This window comes from Hippocampus comes, unplaced genomic scaffold (genome assembly GCF_001891065.2).
Source record: "Hippocampus comes isolate QL1 unplaced genomic scaffold, H_comes_QL1_v1.1 scaffold112, whole genome shotgun sequence".
Classification (NCBI taxonomy): domain Eukaryota; kingdom Metazoa; phylum Chordata; class Actinopteri; order Syngnathiformes; family Syngnathidae; genus Hippocampus; species Hippocampus comes.
The window spans coordinates 1,752,961-1,774,592 of record NW_017805841.1 but is presented as its reverse complement, the minus strand read 5'-3'; the positions used below and the strand labels follow the sequence as shown (position 1 = coordinate 1,774,592).

The 21,632-nt window shown below is 42.2% G+C and overlaps 3 protein-coding genes across 4 annotated transcripts in view; 1 reads left to right on the top strand and 2 right to left on the bottom strand.

Annotated features, from left to right (window-relative positions):
- fbxl13 (F-box and leucine-rich repeat protein 13) overlaps positions 1 to 3,437 on the top strand; it is a 40,541-nt gene extending 37,104 nt beyond the window's left edge. Inside the window, exons 22-26 of the mRNA XM_019888186.1 lie at positions 1,374 to 1,497; positions 1,576 to 1,656; positions 1,926 to 2,060; positions 2,567 to 2,730; positions 2,890 to 3,437. Coding sequence (XP_019743745.1) covers positions 1,374 to 1,497; positions 1,576 to 1,656; positions 1,926 to 2,060; positions 2,567 to 2,730; positions 2,890 to 2,968 — 583 coding nt within the window. The 3' untranslated portion in view covers positions 2,969 to 3,437. The remainder of the gene's footprint in view (positions 1 to 1,373; positions 1,498 to 1,575; positions 1,657 to 1,925; positions 2,061 to 2,566; positions 2,731 to 2,889) is intronic.
- Positions 3,438 to 4,598: 1,161 nt separating this feature from the next.
- fam185a (family with sequence similarity 185 member A) lies at positions 4,599 to 11,193 on the bottom strand. Its single transcript, XM_019888400.1, has 8 exons — positions 10,464 to 11,193; positions 9,458 to 9,567; positions 8,714 to 8,803; positions 7,366 to 7,504; positions 6,808 to 6,849; positions 6,634 to 6,729; positions 5,536 to 5,670; positions 4,599 to 5,371 (listed from the first exon to the last, which is right to left on the bottom strand). The coding sequence occupies exons 1-8, from the start codon at positions 10,897 to 10,899 to the stop codon at positions 5,259 to 5,261; spliced, it is 1,161 nt and encodes a 386-aa protein (XP_019743959.1). The 5' UTR covers positions 10,900 to 11,193; the 3' UTR covers positions 4,599 to 5,258.
- Positions 11,194 to 11,734: 541 nt separating this feature from the next.
- Positions 11,735 to 17,137, bottom strand: LOC109526765 (tenascin-N-like). Of its 2 annotated transcripts, XM_019888244.1 has the most exons (3): positions 16,204 to 17,137; positions 13,996 to 16,167; positions 11,735 to 12,949 (listed from the first exon to the last, which is right to left on the bottom strand). In XM_019888244.1, the coding sequence occupies exons 1-3, from the start codon at positions 16,694 to 16,696 to the stop codon at positions 12,222 to 12,224; spliced, it is 3,393 nt and encodes a 1,130-aa protein (XP_019743803.1). In that variant the 5' UTR covers positions 16,697 to 17,137; the 3' UTR covers positions 11,735 to 12,221. The 2 variants fall into 2 exon arrangements, with proteins under 2 accessions (XP_019743803.1, XP_019743802.1); XM_019888243.1 differs by having other exon boundaries at positions 13,996 to 17,137.
- Between the last annotated feature and the right edge of the window lie 4,495 nt (positions 17,138 to 21,632).

Genomic DNA, 21,632 nt, shown 5'->3' with positions numbered 1-21,632 from the left:
CCCCCCCCCCCCCCCCCTCCAACATACATACTCTCCGAACACTCACACACTCTGTCACACCTTCCAATCACATTTTCTCACACTCATTTACTCACGTGGTCTCAATTTCCCACACTATCGCAAAATTTCTCACTCTTCTCACACACACACTATAATCACACACACTCACTCTCACTCTCTCTCACATTATCCAACGCACTCACTCTCACACATCCGCAACATGTTCACTCTCACGATTTCTCTCTCGCCCTCAGGCACACGCCCACCCACCCACACTGCCTCACACTCACTGAACACACTCACTCAAACTATTGCATACTTTCTCCCAAAGTCACTCTCTCCAGCTCTTTCACTTCCACCCTCTCTTACACACACTTACTCTTGCATGTCCTCTCTCAGACTCTGATATGCTTTCACTCATACATACATGCTCACATATACTTTTACTCAATCATACAGTCGCTTCCACTCTTACACTCTGCACTCACACACGCAGACATTCTTGCTCAAACAGTCAAAACACAACTCCTCTACAACTAAATCATGTTTGCAGCAAGAAATTTTTCACAACAGGGGGTTTTTCACTGTAGCAAATTTGATCTCAGATGTAAACACACACACACACACACACACACACACACACACACATACACACCCCCCCCCCCCCCTCCAACATACATACTCTCCGAACACTCACACACTCTGTCACACCTTCCAATCACATTTTCTCACACTCATTTACTCACGTGGTCTCAATTTCCCACACTATCGCAAAATTTCTCACTCTTCTCACACACACACTATAATCACACACACTCACTCTCACTCTCTCTCACATTATCCAACGCACTCACTCTCACACATCCGCAACATGTTCACTCTCACGATTTCTCTCTCGCCCTCAGGCACACGCCCACCCACCCACACTGCCTCACACTCACTGAACACACTCACTCAAACTATTGCATACTTTCTCCCAAAGTCACTCTCTCCAGCTCTTTCACTTCCACCCTCTCTTACACACACTTACTCTTGCATGTCCTCTCTCAGACTCTGATATGCTTTCACTCATACATACATGCTCACATATACTTTTACTCAATCATACAGTCGCTTCCACTCTTACACTCTGCACTCACACACGCAGACATTCTTGCTCAAACAGTCAAAACACAACTCCTCTACAACTAAATCATGTTTGCAGCAAGAAATTTTTCACAACAGGGGGTTTTTCACTGTAGCAAATTTGATCTCAGATGTAAACACACACACACACACACACACACACACACACACACACACATACACACACACACACACACACATAAACACACACATAGTCAACTCAGCTTGTTTTGTCATGGCCTGATTAGGTTTACCAAGCTGTCCCATCTGAACTTGAGCTACTGCGAGCAGCTTACTGATGTCGCTCTGGAGTATTTAATGGGCAGTTCCATCAGCTCTCTGGACATCAGCGGCTGTAACATTCAAGACGACGTACAGTACTTGCATGCTGCTTATTCCCACAAATGTGTCGCAGACTTTGTATATATATTTATGATGTTGTATTTTTAGGGCCTGGCTGCTCTCGAGGAGGTTCCCTTGAAAAGGTTGATTATTGCCGAATGTATCAACATCACAGATGTTGGTATGGAGGTACAAACCTTGAGTCCACCAACATACTGTACATTTCTTCAAATCTACCCACCTGTCAATCTATCCCTATGTGACTATAAACTGCTAAATATTTGATCACCTCGCAATTGCAACTATGTATTGACCTACTTGCTACATTTTCCAGCAGAACATAAGAAATTAAAGTTACAAATCTCAAATCATTCCTGTGGCTGCAGACAGTGTTATGTTTGGATGAATGTTTAATATCCCACAATTAATTATTTCTCTATACGTTTTCTCTGGAGTAGAATTTGTGCAAGTACTTGACAGATCTGGAGTACGTCGACGTGTCTGGCTGCTTGGAACTGTCCGACCAGGCGGTCAAAGCCTTTTCATTTTACTGCAGAGGCCTGCTCACACTGCGGGTGGCAGGCTGTCTAAAGGTATACAATATACACACTCACTAGTCATGTACAATCTAATGAGAGCCACTACAAATTAAAATTGAGGGCAGCCATGAACAGGCCCACGAAAGAATCATACATTTTAAAATGACATGCCCTTCCCACATAAAAGCTTTGTCACCCATCTGTCGAGGATATCTGGTCCCAATTGGGCCTTGTTCGGCTGAATTCCCTAGTTGGAGTACGAGCCCTGGAATACGTCCAGAATGCCGCTTTAAACCAAAATGGTCAACTTCCTGTTGAATTCTAGGCATGGGTCTTAGAGATTTTATTCATGTTTCCTATCATAATGACATTCAACCCTAATTTGGTCTCGATCGGTGAAAGTGGTGTTTGGAGTAGTTTTTTTTCCCACCTTCCCAGGAGACGCTGCTGAGCAAACATTGTATCCGGCGCCTCTATAATACCCCCCCCCCCACATAATACCCTCTCCAAAAAAAAAATTATGGGGTCTCAATTTCACGACTATTGTTTGTTTTTCACAGGTAACTGATATGGCAATGCAGTGCCTTTCACATGGAGCAGCCCAGTACCTGCGAGAGCTGGACGTGAGCGGCTGTACCCTAACTGATCGCGCCATCAGATACATCGAGAGGCTCTGCCCGCCACTCTCATCAATCACTATGCACGGCTGCAACCGCATCTCAGAGTAAGAACTGAAGAAAAAAAAATTACAGTACTTCATCAATCTGCACTACTCACAAGAAATTCAAGCTGTTTTCTAAGGAACTGAGTGTCAAAATTCACAAGTGTACACCACTTCTTGTGCATACTGGATGTTTATGTGTGTGTGTGTGTTTTTTTTCAGGGAGGCTGCCATGAGGCTACAACCTTATGTGCAGCACTGGGAGTACAGCAACGAACAAACCAAATTGTGGCTTCGATAAAGCAATCTGTGCGCACAAAGAATGGCATGGTATTGATAATCGCACCAGTGAAGCCTACAAGGAACTCAGTAGAGCTCAGACCTCTGCCAAGGCCCAAACAATCCTAATTTGGCACTTCCACAGAAACCTGACTTTTTCTTTCATTAAGATCCATCCATTTTCTGGACCACTTTTCTATTGTAAAAATGCAACTTTGAATGAATGAAAACATTGCTGTCCAATGAAGAATGATTAGCATTTCCAAGTGTTACACATTTGATTGTCATCCTAATAACAAGAAAATGTTGGCCAGAAAGACAAATTGAAATTTCATATGACAATGATGAAAAATGTAGGGAAGCAGGAAAATTTGAGATTTATATTGGACAATGACGCAACAGGTCGGCCTCACAAAGCAGAGTTTTAGGGTTCGATTCCTGCTCCGGCCACCCTGTGTGGAGTTTGCATGTTCTCCCTGTGCCTGCGTGGGTACTCTGTTTTCCTCCCACGTTCCTAAAACATGCATGATACGTTAATTGAGCACTCGAAATTGTCCCTCGGTGTGAGCGTGATTTTCAAACGACAGTGTAACATACAGGGGTGCCCAACCTTTTTTGACCGAAGATCGACTTTTCAAGCAACCGACCTCCCGCACGTGCACGCATACACACACGCATGCCATGATGAGCAACAGCCATAAGGGCCCAGAACACAAACGAAACAGAAAAAAATAAAGTCGATACAAGAGCTTGTGAGTTTGAGAAAAGGAATCAGTGCTTACCTAAGTCGAGACCTGACGCGGCAGCATGGGACGCACTTTGGCAGCGTCTTCAGTGCAACAACGTCACAATCGTAGCTCACGAACGTTTTAAAATGTTTCTCCTGGCATTACAGATTCCCATTCTTTGCAAGTGCCATCGGTGAATTGTACGCGAAACAAACTTTGAATTAGAATAATACAAATTAAAAAGATATATGGCTAGAACTGTAATCGCAAGATGCAAGTGCAGCCAGCTGACCGCTAACAACTTCCGGTGATGCAGGTCACGCGCCGCCATAGGTTAATAAATATTTTATTTTTAAATACTTTTTGTGAAAATGAAACTGAAAGGATGCTTAGATTTCAGTGTGCACTAACACAAAAATGTAGAATATTAATAATACGCACACAGACACACACACTGAAATTTCCATTGGACAGTGTAACAGCATGAATCGGGGGCCAGATAAACATACAAAAGATTAAGTAACGCTCAACGTGGGGGTCGAACCGACGACCCTGATAAAGTCAGGCTCTAAACTGCACTTGAACAGTGATTTTTATTGGACAGTGTAAGAATAAAAAGCAGTGGCGCATCAACCGTGAGTTTAAGAATTTCACACTCTACTGACTGAGCTAGCCGGTCTCTGAAAAGCAGTCAAACCAAGATTTTAATTGACCATTGCAGCAGAATAAAAATTTAAAAAAAAAAATCAAATAACACCCAATGTTCCCTGAGACTAAGAGGCCCATGCTCTACCAACTGGGAAAATGCTAAAATGCTCCAGAAGTCATTTTCTTTCGATAGTGAGAGGGAGAATAACCTGATAATCCCAAAGGGATTTTCATTGGACCGTGATGAAAAATGAGGACTTTCTCAGGACGAACATAAAACATGTAAAAAGATTTCCTTCATTTTATTGGACAGCAGTGAAACATGGAAAGAAAGTGGAGAGAAAAAATATTTTTACTTGATATTGATATTAAAGAAAAAAAAGATTTGTCATTGGACTATTGACCAAAGTGGAAAGGAAAATAAAAAAAAAAATTGTGAGGAAAAATGTTGGAAATAATGCAGAGGTCCACAACAATAAATGGCTTCTAGGAAAGGAATATACTGAGGCCTAAACACCATCTCTCCAACAACTACCTACAGTAATTGTTCATGTTTACTAAGGCAGCAAACAAACAGGAACATAACCTTGGCAGAGGTCATTTTTGCTATATTGTATACTTTGGTGTGTGTGTGTGTGTGTGTGTGTGTTCATATGTACTTTAAATCATGTTAGCTTACCTCAAAACCTCAAATTAAACACTTAACCCCATTGTTGGGGAATGTATGGCATCTTTAGATCATGCAGTTTTACTATGCAAAGACTTATTCAGACTATTTCTTATTGAGTGAAATCAATGTTACTGTAATGAATACCATTTTTTTTTTTTATTAAATAAAAATGTGATTGCACAGAGGTGTGATTATTTCAGTCTCTTCACAGTCACGATGGGTTATATTCATCTGTGAGTGACACTGCAGTGCCACAATGTAACTTTTCAGCGTCCCAGCTTCAAGGACTGCAACCAGCTTTGCGTCCTCAGGCTGACTGAGCCTCTTTCCGTGGTGACTTTGATCCGCTGCCTTACTGGACCATCTGTGTTCATGTAGCCTAGGAGAGATGGAGAACGAAAGAATGTCATGGTTGATTAACAATGCAGTTTTGAACTACTGCCTCCATGAGTAAAAAATGTCGATTATTTTTGTGTGTCTCTCTCCCTCCCCCAACCCACATTCTGGGCTCTGTGAAGAAAAATATGCTCTCTAGTTCCTCACCAGTGACTCTGGTTTGGTTCTCAGTAGTGTTCTCCTGGACTTGGTGCAGAATAACATCATGGCTGACGTCAACCGTGACACCACATAACTCCACCTCTGCTTGTAACGAAGACGGCACGCGGACACAAACCTGTCCTACAGTAAGAAACAAGGGATTCAAAAGCCAGTGGTGGAAAGTAATCATGTACATATACTCTGTTGCTCTACTTGAGTAGATTTTTTTTAAGGTATCTAATATGTATTCCTGATTTAGTTTTACATCCTACATTTGAAAAACCTTTGTCCAAAGAGGCTTGTTATTTTTCCAAATCCCGCAAATTAAAATAACACTAAAAAAAGGCATAGGTAGAGATTTGTAAAGTCAACGGCAATTGATATTTTGACTGATTGAGATTGTGGGGATTGAAAGGTGGAAAAAAAGGAGATAGCGGTAACATGGCGGAATGCAAACCAGAGAACATTAACAAATAATATACTGCAACAGGTTCACAGAAGGGTTAGCTATTAAAATGTATCTAATTTGAAAAAACACATCCATGTGAGGTGTATTATATTCAGCTATGAACTAAATTATCAGTTTTGGTCATCAATTCACATTGTTCGCAAAGCCACGGGAGCACATTGTTTTCATAGCATGTCCTAGTAATTTTATTTTCCTTCCTAGTTGGTGCACTATGCAAGTTAATGCAAGTTTTTGTAGTACTGCGGTATTTTCCGAGAAGAAAATGTTGTATAATTAACTGTTAAAAAAAAGAAAAATAATTTTTCAGTCTGTACTTTTTTCTATGTTTATCAGTCTTTTTTCTAGTATCTGTATTTTATTGTACTTTTCAAGAAATGTCACACAAAGGAAGTACCCTCATGACTCACGCCACACATAAATAGTAAGTGGGGAGTACTTGTACATGACTCCTGAGGCACGCCAGTCATACAATAACTGTGTGTCACCAACTGGTCTTACTGTCATAGCAATGCCCCTCCCTACCATGCTGCTGACTTAATTCTGGTGAACAAAAGGATTTGAGGTCCCGTACTAGGGTACAGTAAACAATGCATATGTTCTTTACTGCACAACCTGAAAAATTTGCATATTTCTACCTTCCCGACTGAGCACTTCCGAGCTGGCGCCGTCTCCCACATATACATCGATGTCTCCACTTTCAGAAGAAAGCATCAAGAGGCCATTGGAGCCATCTGACAAAAACATTAAAACTCACATTCGATCAACAATACAGAGCATTGCATTGTGTGCTGCTATCAGAAAATGTTTACCAATGAGTGTATGGCCTTCTCTGTTCTTCACAGTGGCGTCACCTTTGGACAGAATAGAACACAAAGTCAGTGTGGCTTCGTGACAATAGTGCAAGTAAACAAGATAATTGTTTCCAACATGTGCCTTGCAGGAAGAGAGATTTAGATTCTGGACGGGTGACGCACTTCTTCTCTGCTCTGACGAGGAGTACATTCCCATCTTCCAACAAATATATTAGGGAAACGTTTTTATATTGTTTTTTTTTCTGCACGATCTAATATAAGATCCAATGCAAAAAAATATTTTTTGTTTTAATATATATATATATATATATATATATATATATATACATACACACACACATATATATATTTATAGCGCACGCGCACACACGCACACAAAACTACCAAGCAATAGCTCATAACTCGAAACACTCATAAATTGGGGCACTCATAAACCAAAGTATCAGTGTACACGGTTTCACAGTCATAACGGCCCAATGTGACAAAAATTGCCGTGCACGCCCCTCAATTGACCCAGTGGCATGGCAGCAAAATACATGTGCCTGTTCAGATCACCGTGTATTAGTCCCAGTTCCACCTTTCCCGTGAAGGAGGAGACGCAGCTGGATTCGGCGTAGACGGCCTTGACCGCTAGAGGGCCGTGTTCTGTGGAGACCTTCATCTCGGAGCCCTGCAGCTTCTTGACACGCACCGCCTGCACAACCCAAGCACAGCGCAGTGAAGGGCACTCAAAGACTCTTCTCATCTGTGTAGTGTGGATTGAAAGGTGCTGCTTCCCCCTAGCGTTCCTTTACTGCCACTGGCGGACCACAAGTTTGGGACCTGGGCCTTCAGTGGAAACTCAATCCACCTCTTCATCGCGCCACTATCACATCCCACTTGTAGAAACTACCAACACTGTACAATATAACATCGCGCAACTGTGTCATTTACATCAGCTGGAGCAGTTTTGAATCAATATTTATGGCAAATGAATAAATAAAAATGGAATAAAAATACATCATACTAACCAGAGATACGGATTATTTGATGTGCTAATGTGTGCACCTGGCTACAGACATGTTTTCCTCGTGGAACTACGCTGTCACATGTTTTGCTCTGAACAACCAGAAAAATGCTGGTGTCATTTGCAAATATACGCCCTTTCTTTTTTATTGGTCTGGAAATTATTTCGAGTCTTTGTTCAACTATCTATGCCAATAACATATAGTGACAGTCAGAACAATTAAATGTTATTTCACTAGATGGCAGAATGTGATGAATCTGTGTATCCACTTTTTGTGACATTTTTGTTTGGTCGTGTGCAAACAAATGTGTTTCTAGTCTCTTTTCAAATTTACGCCTCGGCTCAATAAAAGTTGGGAAACAAAGGTTTAAGTTACATGGGCCAGCGCTATAGGTTTGGTAATGCATTGAGGCCTAAATCTGACTGAAAAAAAAAAAAAATCATGCTATTTTTAGCCCACGTTAAGTTCTTGTCTGCTTTGCTGAGTTGCAGCCAAAACATGTTCTGCACTCAGCTGGCATAAAACTCCGCGTGTCTGGCTGTATTGACCCACGGTGTAGGAGGCATGGTCGCCGCGCAAGGCTATTAAAGCCAAGTAGATCCCCTACCCTTCCCCCCAATGATTTTTAATGTAAAAATAGAGGTTTTGTGAAAATGATATTTTTCACAACAGAATCCATTGGATTCTGCGAACCCGCGGAAATTTCACAGCCATGCTAAAAGTACTGGAAGCAGTGCAATCAAGAGAAACTCTACGAAATTAAGCGAATAGACTGTGAGGAGAAAATTAGATTTTTTTTTCACGGAACAAATATTAGTTAAGAATTTATGTTGTAAAGGTAGGTGAGTATTTCTGATTGTGTTTATTCAAATGCATTAAAGTTGTGTTGTCCTTACACCCTTGCCAAAAGCGCTGATATCCACGTTGCCATGGATGGTGCCCTCGCCTGTGACATCTCCACCTGACCGCACCTCCACCAGATGGCCCTGAGGTGCACATACAAAATCAGTGAGTGGGTTCATGTGCATGTCGTCACTAAAATCTACATTTGCTTTGTGCTTTAGCCTTAAATTAACTAAAGTGTTTTTTTTTCCCCAGGGGGAAAAATACATTGATAACGCAATAATTGAGGTTACAGTTTAGCATGGTTCATTTTTTTTCATTGTTAGTATTGTATGTTCTGCTTATATGTTGCTACTCTGTGTGTTAAGTAGCAGTTGTTTAGGGGTTTACAATTACTGTAACATCTACGCTAATTTTTTGTTGGCCTGTGAATAGTGTTTGGTTAAACATTTTGGGTTTTTAAAAAAAGAAGCCAAGGTACCACTTTTGATGATTTTCACAGTCATAACAGACCTCTGAGAGAAACCGTACCCACTATATGGCCTATGATAAAAATATGGTTGATACCTATGATCTAATGGAATCAACAAGTCATCAAATATTCTCCCTTGACACGACCAAAAAAAAGGGATTGATTTAAGTAGATGTTTCTTATTGTGGTTGTTTGGAGGGGTGTGTAACTACATCACTGCATTATGACAGCTGTTTCTACAGCTTAGCTTGTATTGGATGTCATTGGTTTGTGTAGGTGCACCTAATAAAAGGTGTCCCCAGTGAGTGTGTTTTTCTTGACTGACCTTGACTGAACGCAGTGAGCAGTCACCTTTCTCTGTGTGCACCTTGCAGATATCACACTCCATGTTCTTCACCTGCACATTGCCTTCAGCGTGGGTGCGAATGAAGAGATCTGACACACACACACACACACACACACACACACACACACACACACACACACACACACACACAATTACATGTTCCAAACGTGTCAAAATCTATGACTAATCTACATGAATGTATGATTCATCATCTGCACTGATGTATTTATTTGCACTAAAGTTAATTCACAACAGAATAATTTTCTGTACAATAAATCATCCCGTTTTTTAATATATGTTCCGGTACGAATGATTTTTTGTGATGTGCAAAACATTTTACTCGAACTATTATTTAAGTAGGCGGCCTGGTGGACCAGTGGTTAGCGCGTCGACCTGACAGTGCGGAGGTGCAGGGTTTGATTCCGGCTCCGGCCTCCCTGTGTGGAGTTTGCATGTTCTCCTGGGGCCTGCGTGGGTTTTCTCCAGGTACTCATGTTTCCTCCCACTTTCCAAAAGCATGCACATAGGTTAATGGAACACTCTAAATTGTCCCTAGGTGTGAGTGTGAGCACAGATGGTTGTTCGTTTCTGTGTGCCCTGCGATTGCCTGGCCACCGGTTCAGGGTGGCCCCCGCCTACTGCCCGAAGACAGCTGGGATAGGCTCCAGCACCCCCCCGCGACCCTTGTGCGGATAAAGCGGATCGGAAAAATGATTAAATGAATGAATTATTTAAGTACCCCCCCCCCGCAATTAATCGCAGTATTAATGTTCAGTCCTTTCCAGTTCACTTGTTTTTAACTTTTCGCATACCGTATATTTCTTACTCTTCAGGTATAAATAAGGTTCATTTTTAAGAGAGGTTTTAAGTGCACAGCATTTGCATTTAATATTAAGATTAAATGCAAAAAAAAGTGGGGAAGTCTTAAGACAGTCTTACCTACGATTGTACTGTAATATTGCATTGTGTTGAACTGTGAACTCACTGCTCTTGATGGGTACAGACAAATGGACAGACAAACTGCTGTCAGCCCTCTCCGCCGAGATGAACAGCTCCTTGCCATGGTCGTCGTAGTGGACACAGAAGTCCTCCACGTCCGTTCCCTGGTCCCCTCCGTGGACCGCGACGAAGGCTCGGTCCGCTTCGGGAAACGCGTGCGGGTCCAGGGGCCGGACAGAGATGCTGCAACTCAGGCATGCCCGCAAAGTGCTGAAGGGGCTGACCTTCAGGCTCCACTCCCTCAGCGGCGGCCGGTGGCTCGACTCGCCCTCGTCGTACTCTCTGGCTAACTTGCCACCGGTAGTCGTGAAGAGACACCGTTGTTGGTGTGTGCAACGCAGCGGGGTACGAAGACGATTGGCGGTCCGCCACCTGAAAAGTCCGACGACGCTCCGTAGAGCTGGCGAGCTCCAGAGCAGCATGGCAAAGAATTAACACATTGACGACCGAACCACAGCACTCGTTACTATAAGCGTACGCGAATTCATTTTTCAGAGGTTGCCAATGTCACGCTGCGACAACAGTCAAGTTACGTGTTAAAAATACGTACTGATGACGTAAAAGCAGACTTCCGCTTAGCGCTAGCCACATAGCTGGTAGGAATGGACTGAAGTCATTAGTCATACAGTACTTATATATTCATGTATAAGTCAGTAATGGTAGGTTGCTAATTGGGTTGATAGCGAAGTAGGTGGCTAGATCGGTAGCAATCTCGATTACTATTTGTTTACAAAGTTACGTAAAGTTGGAAGAGAGACGGAAGTATGAGTTTCCTGTCAAGCCTGAGAGATCGAAATCATTAAAATAAATGTAAAAATACGATTCTGGTTTTTGGTTGTTATTTTATGCCTACACCAAACAATTGACTAAAAAAGATACCTCTATGCGTTGTCCTTTCGTTTTTATTTACTGTGCCTATTATAGAGAACATACCACAAAATGAAATGGTTAAAAAATAAAATAATTCAGTTTATCAACGAATATTTATTCAAATAACCAAACCACACTTTTCACTTGTCACGCTCTGCTTTAATTTGCATTTGGTGATGGTGGGGTATATAATGAAACGTAGCAGAAACACACAATCCCATCAACCTTTCAAACACTTTCAAGCATCAGTAATCAATATAAGAAAATAATCCATTACAAGAAATATCTCACCACTATGAATGGAAGGCCTGGTATCTGTAAAAGCCATGTACATCCTCAAATATCACATTACAGGAGTGCTCGGTTCACTCTCAGTTAGTACTTACTGTTTTTTTGTTGTTGTTGTTGTTGTTTTGCTTGTTTGTTTTGTTTGTGTGCGTGTGTGTTGATTGGATCATCTTCCGGCCAAGTTGTAAATTCGTTGTAAACCGAGGACTCCATTTACATCAGCACACAGTTTACTGCAGAATTACAGTTTACCACTAGGGAGAAGCATTGCGCCAAAGAGGTCAGCAGATGTTTATTGCGTTCTAATTTGTTTTGATTCAGTATAAAATCTGAAAGTTGATGTGACTGATACGAACATACATTCCTCACAGAACGTTAGAGCTATTGGGCTTTGGACTGACATTTCAAGATGTGCCTAAAATGCACTCCTCTATAGTATTCATAAACGAACGTATTTTGACCTGTAAGTTTGAATGCCAGCCCAACTTTTTTTTTTCTTCCCAGGGATGCTTCATCCTTAAATTTCACCCAGAACCCCAACATTTTTTTTTTTGCAAGGAGTGTATGTTGTATAATAATCATATGTTCATGAATTTAAAAATCCCTTTGGTCGGATCATCATTCTGACTGTTTTAAAAGACTGCCTTTCATTTGTGAGGTAGAACTCAGTGGAGATATTTTGCCAGGCCCCCCAGTATATACCATTACGTACCCCCTTGTATTTCCCCAAATAGTACCTTCCATTGAGGTTTGCAGCCATGCATGCGTCAAACCACCACCCAGAGCTGTAGTAAGCCCCACAGTTCCCAGCGGGATAGCGGTCATTGTCTCGGTCCGGGGTGGTGAAGGCCTGGTTGTTGTGGTCATAGTGGGGGCTGAAGCGGAGCGCATTTCCCGCTGTGCCGGAATAACCCTCCACCGTCAACCTGTAGCGCATCCTTTCGCTTGCCACCCTAAAGTTCTCATACTCTGCGTACCCTGTCACCCCCGAGAAGTCCTGCAACTCCACCCTCAGTGTCATGTCTCTGTTCCGGGTCAAGAAGTGAATGTATTGGTTGCCCAACCAGAACTCCCCTCCATTCAGAAGCTCCCCGAAGCCTGATCGGTACTCGGCCCAGGTGCGGTTGAAACTGACGCTGCCGTCTTGCCGGAGTTGCAGGACGGTCCATCCCCCGCCCTGTACCTCCATCTCGCACAGTACCGGAACACCGTTGCCGGTGTGGAGATCCGGGGTCACTTGATAGATGCCACTCTTCATCACCTGCCCTTTGACTAGGTGGTCCGAGCAGTCTTTCTTCACCCCGGAAACTGCACCTGAGGAGCATTTGATGGTGCCACAAATCACAACCTTGTCTTTTATTGGCAGAGGAGTGTCCAAAGTCCAGTAACTAAAATCGTAAAGTTTGAGTTCAGTTCTTGATGACTTAAAGTAGTACAGTTTAAGTCACAAAAATTGGCCTGATTTGTGAAACATTACACTAATGATCCTCAAGTCAACACCGCTTTAAAAATTGCAAAACTGCTGCAGACGGCGGCACAGTGGGCGACTGGTTACCACATCTGTCTCCCAACGGAGAGATGGAGGGTTCGATTCCGGCTCCAGCCTTCCTGTGTGGAGTTTGCATGTTCTCTCTGTGCCTGCGTGGGTTTTCTCCGGGTACTGTGGTTCCCTCCCACATTCCAAAACCATGTATGGCAAGTTAATGGAACACTCTAAATTGTCCATGGGTGCGAGTGAGAGCGCGAATGGTTGTTCGTCTATGTGTGCTATGCGATTGGCTGACAACCAGTTCCACGGTGTACCCCGCCGACTGCCCGAAGGCAGGTGGGATAGGCTCCAGCACGCCCGGCCTTGAAGGAAAAAGTTGAATACCCTACTTTCAAGGTAGTTACGATCACCTTGCAGCTGAGATATAAAAACGAGTTGCAACACATCTATCTACTTTCCAACAGTAAAAGAGGTCAACAAATTACCAGCCCAAGGATGGACCTCCATGCTTGATGCATTTGGTGTGAGTCATTTATTAGAAAATGGTTGCTTTTAACATTACGGGGTATAAACACTTTATTTTATGGTTTGGAATACACACTAATGTGGAGCTAAGTAGACCGTATGGCTCTTAAAAGTAGTTAATGCAAGAGGTTTGATTAGAAAAGTGGTTAAAGTACAGGGGTTCTTCGGTTTTGGACCGTTCCAACATATGACTTTTCAAGGTTACAAGTACTGTAAGAATGCATCATAACATGGCACAAAACAAGTTCACCAGAAGAAAATCAACATTCAGAGCAGCTCAGTCCAGAGCTCCCATCATAAGATCTGAAAAATGTACCCTTGGCGTGTGAAAAATTGTGTCTCTTACCTCCAGATGGTATCTGCATCAGTGATCCACTGACTGGCCTGTTATCACCCTGGTGATCCTCTGGCAGATCTTTCAAACGCCTTCCCGGTGGCGATCTTCCATTCGGGCCCAGTTGGCTGCCGTTGAAGAACGTGGCAGCCAACTGTTTGATTTTCACACGTAGCTCGCGAGCACTTGATGTCGACAACTCGGCAGCTGGGTGGGCCACGGGGTCAGTGGTGGTTGTTGAGCTCAAGTCAGAGCTGGAGGAGTTCTGAGCACGAGGAGAAAGGGGTTCAAGAGTCTTTTGGCGAGTTGCTGCCTCATCTCTAGCGTGCAGATTTGGTTTTGTGAGGTCTGGATTTGTGCTCGGAATAACACTGCCGAGCAGGATCGTTTGTGTTGATTTTGGGATTGAGGAAGGTGAACTGGTTGTTTGTGGCGTGGGTTCAAACACCACCCCGCTGTTTGGGCCCCCCAGGCGTGGGCTGCCAAAGGTCTTTTGAGTGACGGTTTTCCTCGTGCTGGGCTTGAACTCTGTGTCCATTCGGGAATGAGTCACCTCAGCCATCTGTACATCAGGACTGGACGTAGGTGGATGTTGAACATCGAAACTACCCGTTGTCGTCTGATTAAAATGGCGAGGTTGGGGAGTTGTGGTCTTCTGGTTTGGTTCAGATGGTGGTCCTCCTGGCTTCAGCGTCGGTCTGGCTGGTGGTGTGTCGGTAGAGCGAGACCAGGATTCTGATTTTCTTTTCGAGTCCTCACCAGGATTTTGATTCGACACAGATTGGCGGTCAGGATCAGGAAGTACTTGACTGACTTTTGGCTTTATATTATCTTGAGTGTTTTGGTCTCTTGCAGGCTTGGGCTGCTTTTGGTTAAGTTTGGGCACCTGACCAGTTTTGGGCTTTGCGTTAATATTGGGAATTTTCTGGCTGGATTTCAGTCTGTGATCGGGATTAGCTGTAAATTTGTTTTGTGACTCAGAGTCCCCAGAAGAATCGGAATTAACCGGTTCTATCAGTTTTTGCCTTTTTTTGGAATCAGTCTGCAGATCAGGCAGGAAATGTAGCTTTGCTTCATTTCGATCCAGTTTTTCTTTTGTCTCAGTTTTTAATTTTTTCTCAGGTTTTTGCTTCTGGTCAGTCATACTGGTTTTAACAGGATGAACAGGTCTTTTGATAGGTTTAGAGTTTTTCTTTAACATTAGGGTTTGGTCTGATTCGGGTACTTCGTCGGTTGCAGGTCTTGCTTGTTGGTTAGTTGCTACCTGCTGCAGATTAGTTGTCTTGTCTTGCCCATGTTTGGCTTTTGGGGGTTTGAGGTAAGGATCAGTTGTCCTGTTATCAGCTCTTTGAATGTGAAACTTTTTCGTGTCATTGCCAGTTTTCAATTTAATCTCTGCTCTGATTTTCTGATGAGTTGTTTTTTGTTTGGTTTTCACGTCCAGTTTACGGTCATGCTTGGAATCCTTCGGCTTGATTGCATCAGGCTTCATTCCGGGTGTACGCTTTATCTCCGCCTTATCTTTCAGGCCTGGTTGGTGCTTCGAGCCGATGTCGGTGCTTGGCCACCTGCTGCGTTCTGTAGCTTTGGGGGGAATAGTTGTGCGGAGGCTGTGAGAAGGAATGATGGAGGTTGAACTTGAGCTTGGGGAACTTGTTACATCCAACGGATACCTTATGGTGGTTGATTCAGTCGAAGCTGTTTGGGTTCTTCTTGGATTAATAACTGGTAAGTAATTGGAAGTGGAACCGGAGAAGGGAGGCGATGGAAGAGATGACGTGATGCGCTCAGTCTTATCCAAGTCTGCAAACGCAGGCCTTTGAGCTGAGATAAATGTCAACACAGGAGTCGGGCTAATTGAAACAAAGTCTGTCCTTTGAGTCGCTTTGCTGGATGCTGAGTCTCCATCACTGTCTCTCTGCACATTCTCGGCTGCTTTTCCTCTCTCTGTTTTTACACTTCTCATTTCTCCATCCTCCTTCTCCAACACTTCCTCGACGTCTTTTTTTATTGACTCACTTTTGTCTGCGAGCCCTTTGTTTGCAGTCTGTTTTGGTTTCTCAAATCTCTGCCCTGCTTTTACCCCCTTTTCCATTTCCTTTTTCTTCTCCTCCCAAATCTTCCCTTGATCCTGCCTCCCACGGTCCTGCGGCATCTTTATTTGTGTCTTTTTCTCCATCACATTTGTTTCATCTGGCCGCGCTTGATGCATTTGATTATTTCCAATTTGTTTTCCACTTTCCTCCTCGGGTCGTTCACTTTCTCCCTTTTCATCGTTTCCAGCTGCTTCCTTCAGGGACACTTCTTTCTCACTTGTTTCTACAGCACACATGGAGCGTGCCACTGTCTTTCCCTGCTCGTCTCCGTCTTCCAAATCTCCCTGCCCTAAGCATTGTGTCTCCGAGTGTCCCTCCTCACCATACCTGCTCTCTTGACGTCTTCCGCAGTCTCCGCATATCTTCCTCAGCTGGTCCACGTCATCCTTCAATGTCTGTAAATCCTTCATGAGCTTTTCCAGCTCCCCGAATTGCTCCGGCAGGTGCACAGTCATCGGCGGCAGGCTCAAGATATAGGGGCACCCAGCTCGCCCCGGTCCGCATGGCCCCCCGGCCCGCAGGGTGACAGCGCATTGCCCGAATCCCTCGTTGCCCTCCCAAGAGAGGCTGGGGGAGGCCAACAAAATCAAAAATGTGTACAGTGCTGTGAACTTCATCTCGAGTCACAAGAGTGAGAGGAGAGCTGAGAGGCTAAAATAGAACCACCTCGGTCTGTCAGTGAGGAGGTGGCCAGGTGGGAGGGGGAGGATAAGTTAAGGAGGTGGAGTGATGGAGCTCTTGAGACGACTGGGAGAGAAACAAAGAGCCAAACATTTTTGGAGGGAAACAGTTGGGGGACACTCTGGGGACCGGGAGGCTTCAATATGTGTTCTCACTACTGTCATTATGACAGATTATGTCTAAAATGTTAAAGAATGAATGAACAGTCCAATGAACCACCGCAGTATTTATTACGGGATATACATTCCTGATCCACCTTCAGTGGGGGAAAAAATCATAAACAGCTTTTAAAAAATAGTTTTACTCCTCCGCACTCTTTTTTAAACATTATGTACAAATGTGTACACAAAAACAAGAAGAGTAGATCCTCTCTTTTTGTTATGACCCATCATAGCGAACACTGTTGAATGGGGGTCAGAACACACTTGCCCACATTTAAAGTGACTCTGATTCAGCCCAAATAAAGTTCAGATGTTCTAGCAGGCTTTTCCAGACAGTATTAGCACAGAACCATCAGATTTCTACTAGAAAGCTGAAAAAAGGAGGGAAATGCCTACTAAGAACAGCTGAACTTTATTTGAGTTCAATCAGAGACAGAGTGAGAGGAGAGCTGAGAGGCTAAAATAGAACCACCTCGGTCTGTCAGTGAGGAGGTGGCCAGGTGGGAGGGGGAGGATAAGTTAAGGAGGTGGAGTGATGGAGCTCTTGAGACGACTGGGAGAGAAACAAAGAGCCAAACATTTTTGGAGGGAAACAGTTGGGGGACACTCTGGGGACCGGGAGGCTTCAATATGTGTTCTCACTACTGTCATTATGACAGATTATGTCTAAAATGTTAAAGAATGAATGAACAGTCCAATGAACCACCGCAGTATTTATTACGGGATATACATTCCTGATCCACCTTCAGTGGGGGAAAAAATCATAAACAGCTTTTAAAAAATAGTTTTACTCATCCGCACTCTTTTTTAAACATTATGTACAAATGTGTACACAAAAACAAGAAGAGTAGATCCTCTCTTTTTGTTATGACCCATCATAGCGAACACTGTTGAATGGGGGTCAGAACACACTTGCCCACATTTAAAGTGACTCTGATTCAGCCCAAATAAAGTTCAGATGTTCTAGCAGGCTTTTCCAGACAGTATTAGCACAGAACCATCAGATTTCTACTAGAAAGCTGAAAAAAAGGAGGGAAATGCCTACTAAGAACAGCTGAACTTTATTTGAGTTCAATCAGAGACACTTTCAATGGTGGCGGGTGTGTGCTGACTCCCATTCAACACAAGTTGGACTGTGATTAATTCTGAACACAGCCACATCCCCAGATATAAGAGGGTGTGCACACTTGTGCAAATACATTTTCTCATTTGTTTGTTTAACTTCCCTTCTTGAGATTTTTTTCATGTTCAGTTATGCAGGTTATATGTCACAATAACAATGGAAAAAGGTTTGAAATTAATTATATTGGTCAAATTTTTTTCAACATATAAATACAGTCGATAGTACGTGTCCTAATAACTACTAAAAGTCAAAATGACTGCTGTTAAGTATGATCAGAACAAAAAAAAAGGGCTGTTGGTGGCTTTTTCCACAGTACTGCATGTGCCAGTTTTCCGTATGTCAGTTCATCATCCTTTTTTTCACTTATCCTAATTAGGCTCACATTGTGTCATGACGACCATGGGGACCACTCACAAAACATTCTTACTGCGTGACGTAATATAAATGTGACAAGAGGCAAGGATATATGCACGGTGTCACACTTACAGACGTGACACATTAGACATATTTCATATTTAATGGGTGCTTCTTGGTTGTGTTTAATCTTTTTTTTATTTTTTTTTTAAGTAGAGTGGATAAGGTGGTTTAGATTAAAAATGATAATGTACGTCTTAAATTGAATGAACTGTTTAATGTATCTAACTCATGTAGAGAAAGACATGTTAGCCTCTCGTATGACTTGCAATGTTCACTATGTATTTCATATTTCATTTATCTATGTAATGTAGGCAGGTATCATCATTTGTTTTTTCATGTATTTATTCATTATCTTCTGTGGGTTGCATTGTCTATTTAATATTTGATTTTACCTTTTATTATTACTTTTTTTATTTTATTGATTTAATTAATGTGGAGAATAGACGAGGTAGCCGCTGATGGGTTGCTAAGGTCAATGTGTAGTTATTTAATTTCACTTTTCCAATTTCAATTAAAAAAAAATTGTTTGTTCTATATTATCACTGTATGAATAAGAAAATTTTAAGTCAGTACACTAGGTGGCACGATGAATGTCTCGTTAGCACATCCACCTCACAGTGCAGAGGCGAAGGGTTCGATTCTTGCTTCGTCCTTCCTTTGTGGAGTTTGCATTTTCTCCTTGAGCCTGCGTGGCTTTTCTCCGGGTACTTTGTTTTCCTCCCACATTCTAAAATCATGAATGGCAGGTTAATGGAACACTCTAAATTGTCCCTAGGTGTGATTGTCAGTGTGAATGGTTGTTCGGCTGTATGCCCTGCGATTGGCTGGTTCAGGGTGTACCACACCTACTACCCGAAGTCAGCTGGGACAGGCTCCAGCATGCCTGCGACCCTTGTGCGGATTAGACAACGGATGGATGGACAGATTATTCAATACAATTCTATTTTCGGTTGTTTGATTTGATTTAATTCAGTTTAGTTGTGTTCAATTTTATTTTTTTTAATTTGAGTTGTTAAATTCATTGTTTGATTTAATTAATTTATTTGAATTTGTTATTGTATAAATGCATGAATAAAAATCATAAATTCAATTTAATTTTGTTTTGATTCATGATATTAATGTAGCGAATAAGCGGCATCTGTTGTCCAATATTTTAGTTTGTTTGAATTTTTTTTTTTTTATGCATAATCAAAATGTATTCATTTGATAAATTTTGTTTAAATTCATTTTATTTTATTAATGGAAAGAGTATAGGCAGCCTCTCTTGTGGGTTGCCAAACTCACTGTGTCTTGTAAATTAGCTACATTTTATTTTTATTTTCATGATGTTCTGTTAGAATGTATACGTTTTTTAAATGACTATTAGAATTTATTTTGTTGGAATTTTTTTTCTTTTGACATGCTAAACTCACGGCATTTTGTTCAATTTAATATAATTTAGTGTGAATTCACTTTGTTTTTATTACCGGTAATTTAGAGAATAGGCAGTTTCTCTTGTGGTTTGCTAAGATCAGTGTGTCTTACTTAATTAGATCTGATTTTGCTAGAATTTAATTTCTTTTCTTAGCGTAACAATGAGATGAGGGGAGCCTCTCTTGTGGGTTGCTAAGCTCACTGTTGCTGTGCCAATGTTTTGGTGAAGTGTTTTAGTGGTCTCCCCCACCCAGCAACGTTATGTTTTTATCACTCACTTATTTATGTGTTTGTTAGGGGGATTTCATGAAAAAAAAATAAAAAAAGCACAGGCCACTGCCACAAAAAGTAGCGAGGGAGTGACGTACTGGCCAAGAGGAACCCATAAAATTTTGGTGGGGATCCGGCTAATGGTGCAGATCCAGGGAATGTGTTTTTCCACTTGTGTTAACATTGCAACATCAGGTCTTGTTTTCATTCATTTCTACTTGTATCACACGTGATCTTACGGGCAAAATATGCAGGAGGTGGGTACTGGATCTGTGAAGACGAGCACTTGGCTAGGACTGATGATCCTTGGCGGAGGTCTGTTCTCTGAGCACCACTCTAGCTTTAAGCCTGCCTGTGGTGACCTTTTGAATTGTTGTTTTCTGCCTCCTGGCTGTCGAGTTGTTATGACGACATCGAGGCTGGGGACATTTTTCAGCTGTCTTTTTAATAATGACAAAGGAAACTGTTTGGCTTCAAGTGTGGGAAGCACACTCTTTCAAATGGAAGGTCAAATCAAAGAGATAAAGTGTGGAAGAGAGAAACTGTGAACAACACGTCAAGTTGGTGACAGAGGCATCAGTTGCGTTTTTCTTGCATAAAACTTACTTTACAGTGAGTGGTACCTTGACTTACGAGTTACCTGATGCGTGAGTTTTTCGATGATTTATTTATTTTTTTGCCTGAAATTGTGATTAAGAATTGAAGTTAGCAATGAACTTCACAACAAGCTGCAGTTCGGAAGATAGTACAGTGGTGCACTGATCACAATTTGTGTGGCCGGTCACTGATCACCTGATCTTTAAAAAGCCTGACTTGTCAATGCAGATTTTTTTTTCATAACCAACAGCAAACACTTTCAATGTTCTGATCTTGTTTTATTGTAAAACATTGAACAATACCCGTGAAAGACTACAGTGGGTTATCTAAAATGTACAAAGTAGTTTTCTCAAATAATAATGAAAACCCTGTTAGCTGACTTTTTCAGACCTCTGCGGAGGGAGATAAGATCAATGGACAAGATCGGTTTGTAGTTAGAGATCGGCTGATCACCAATCCCCCTAAATTAAGGAAAATGGTGCCAATACCGATCCCAGCCGATCGATCGGCGCACCCCTAGCAGATAAAAAAATAAAAAGAGAATTACATGCTGTGTATTTAACTAAATAAACCACATAACTTTGTCTGATGAAAGTCTGCTAACGTAATGCTATGACACGAGACAAAGTGCTATCGGTGGACTAACGAAAGTAGCATTGATGTTGGCAGTTGTGATTGTCCTCTTTGTGTCTTTATTACACTGCCGCTTGGTGGCCAGGGCTTGGACAATGACCATTGAATTCAAGCATAAAATCCTGGTGCGCAAACTGTTAAATTTTTTTACATTCCATCTCATGATGTGATTGGATTAGATTAGATTAGTCACGGATGGAACAGATCATTGGAATTACCATTGATTTCAGTGGAGAAAGATGATTTGAGTTCTGAGTG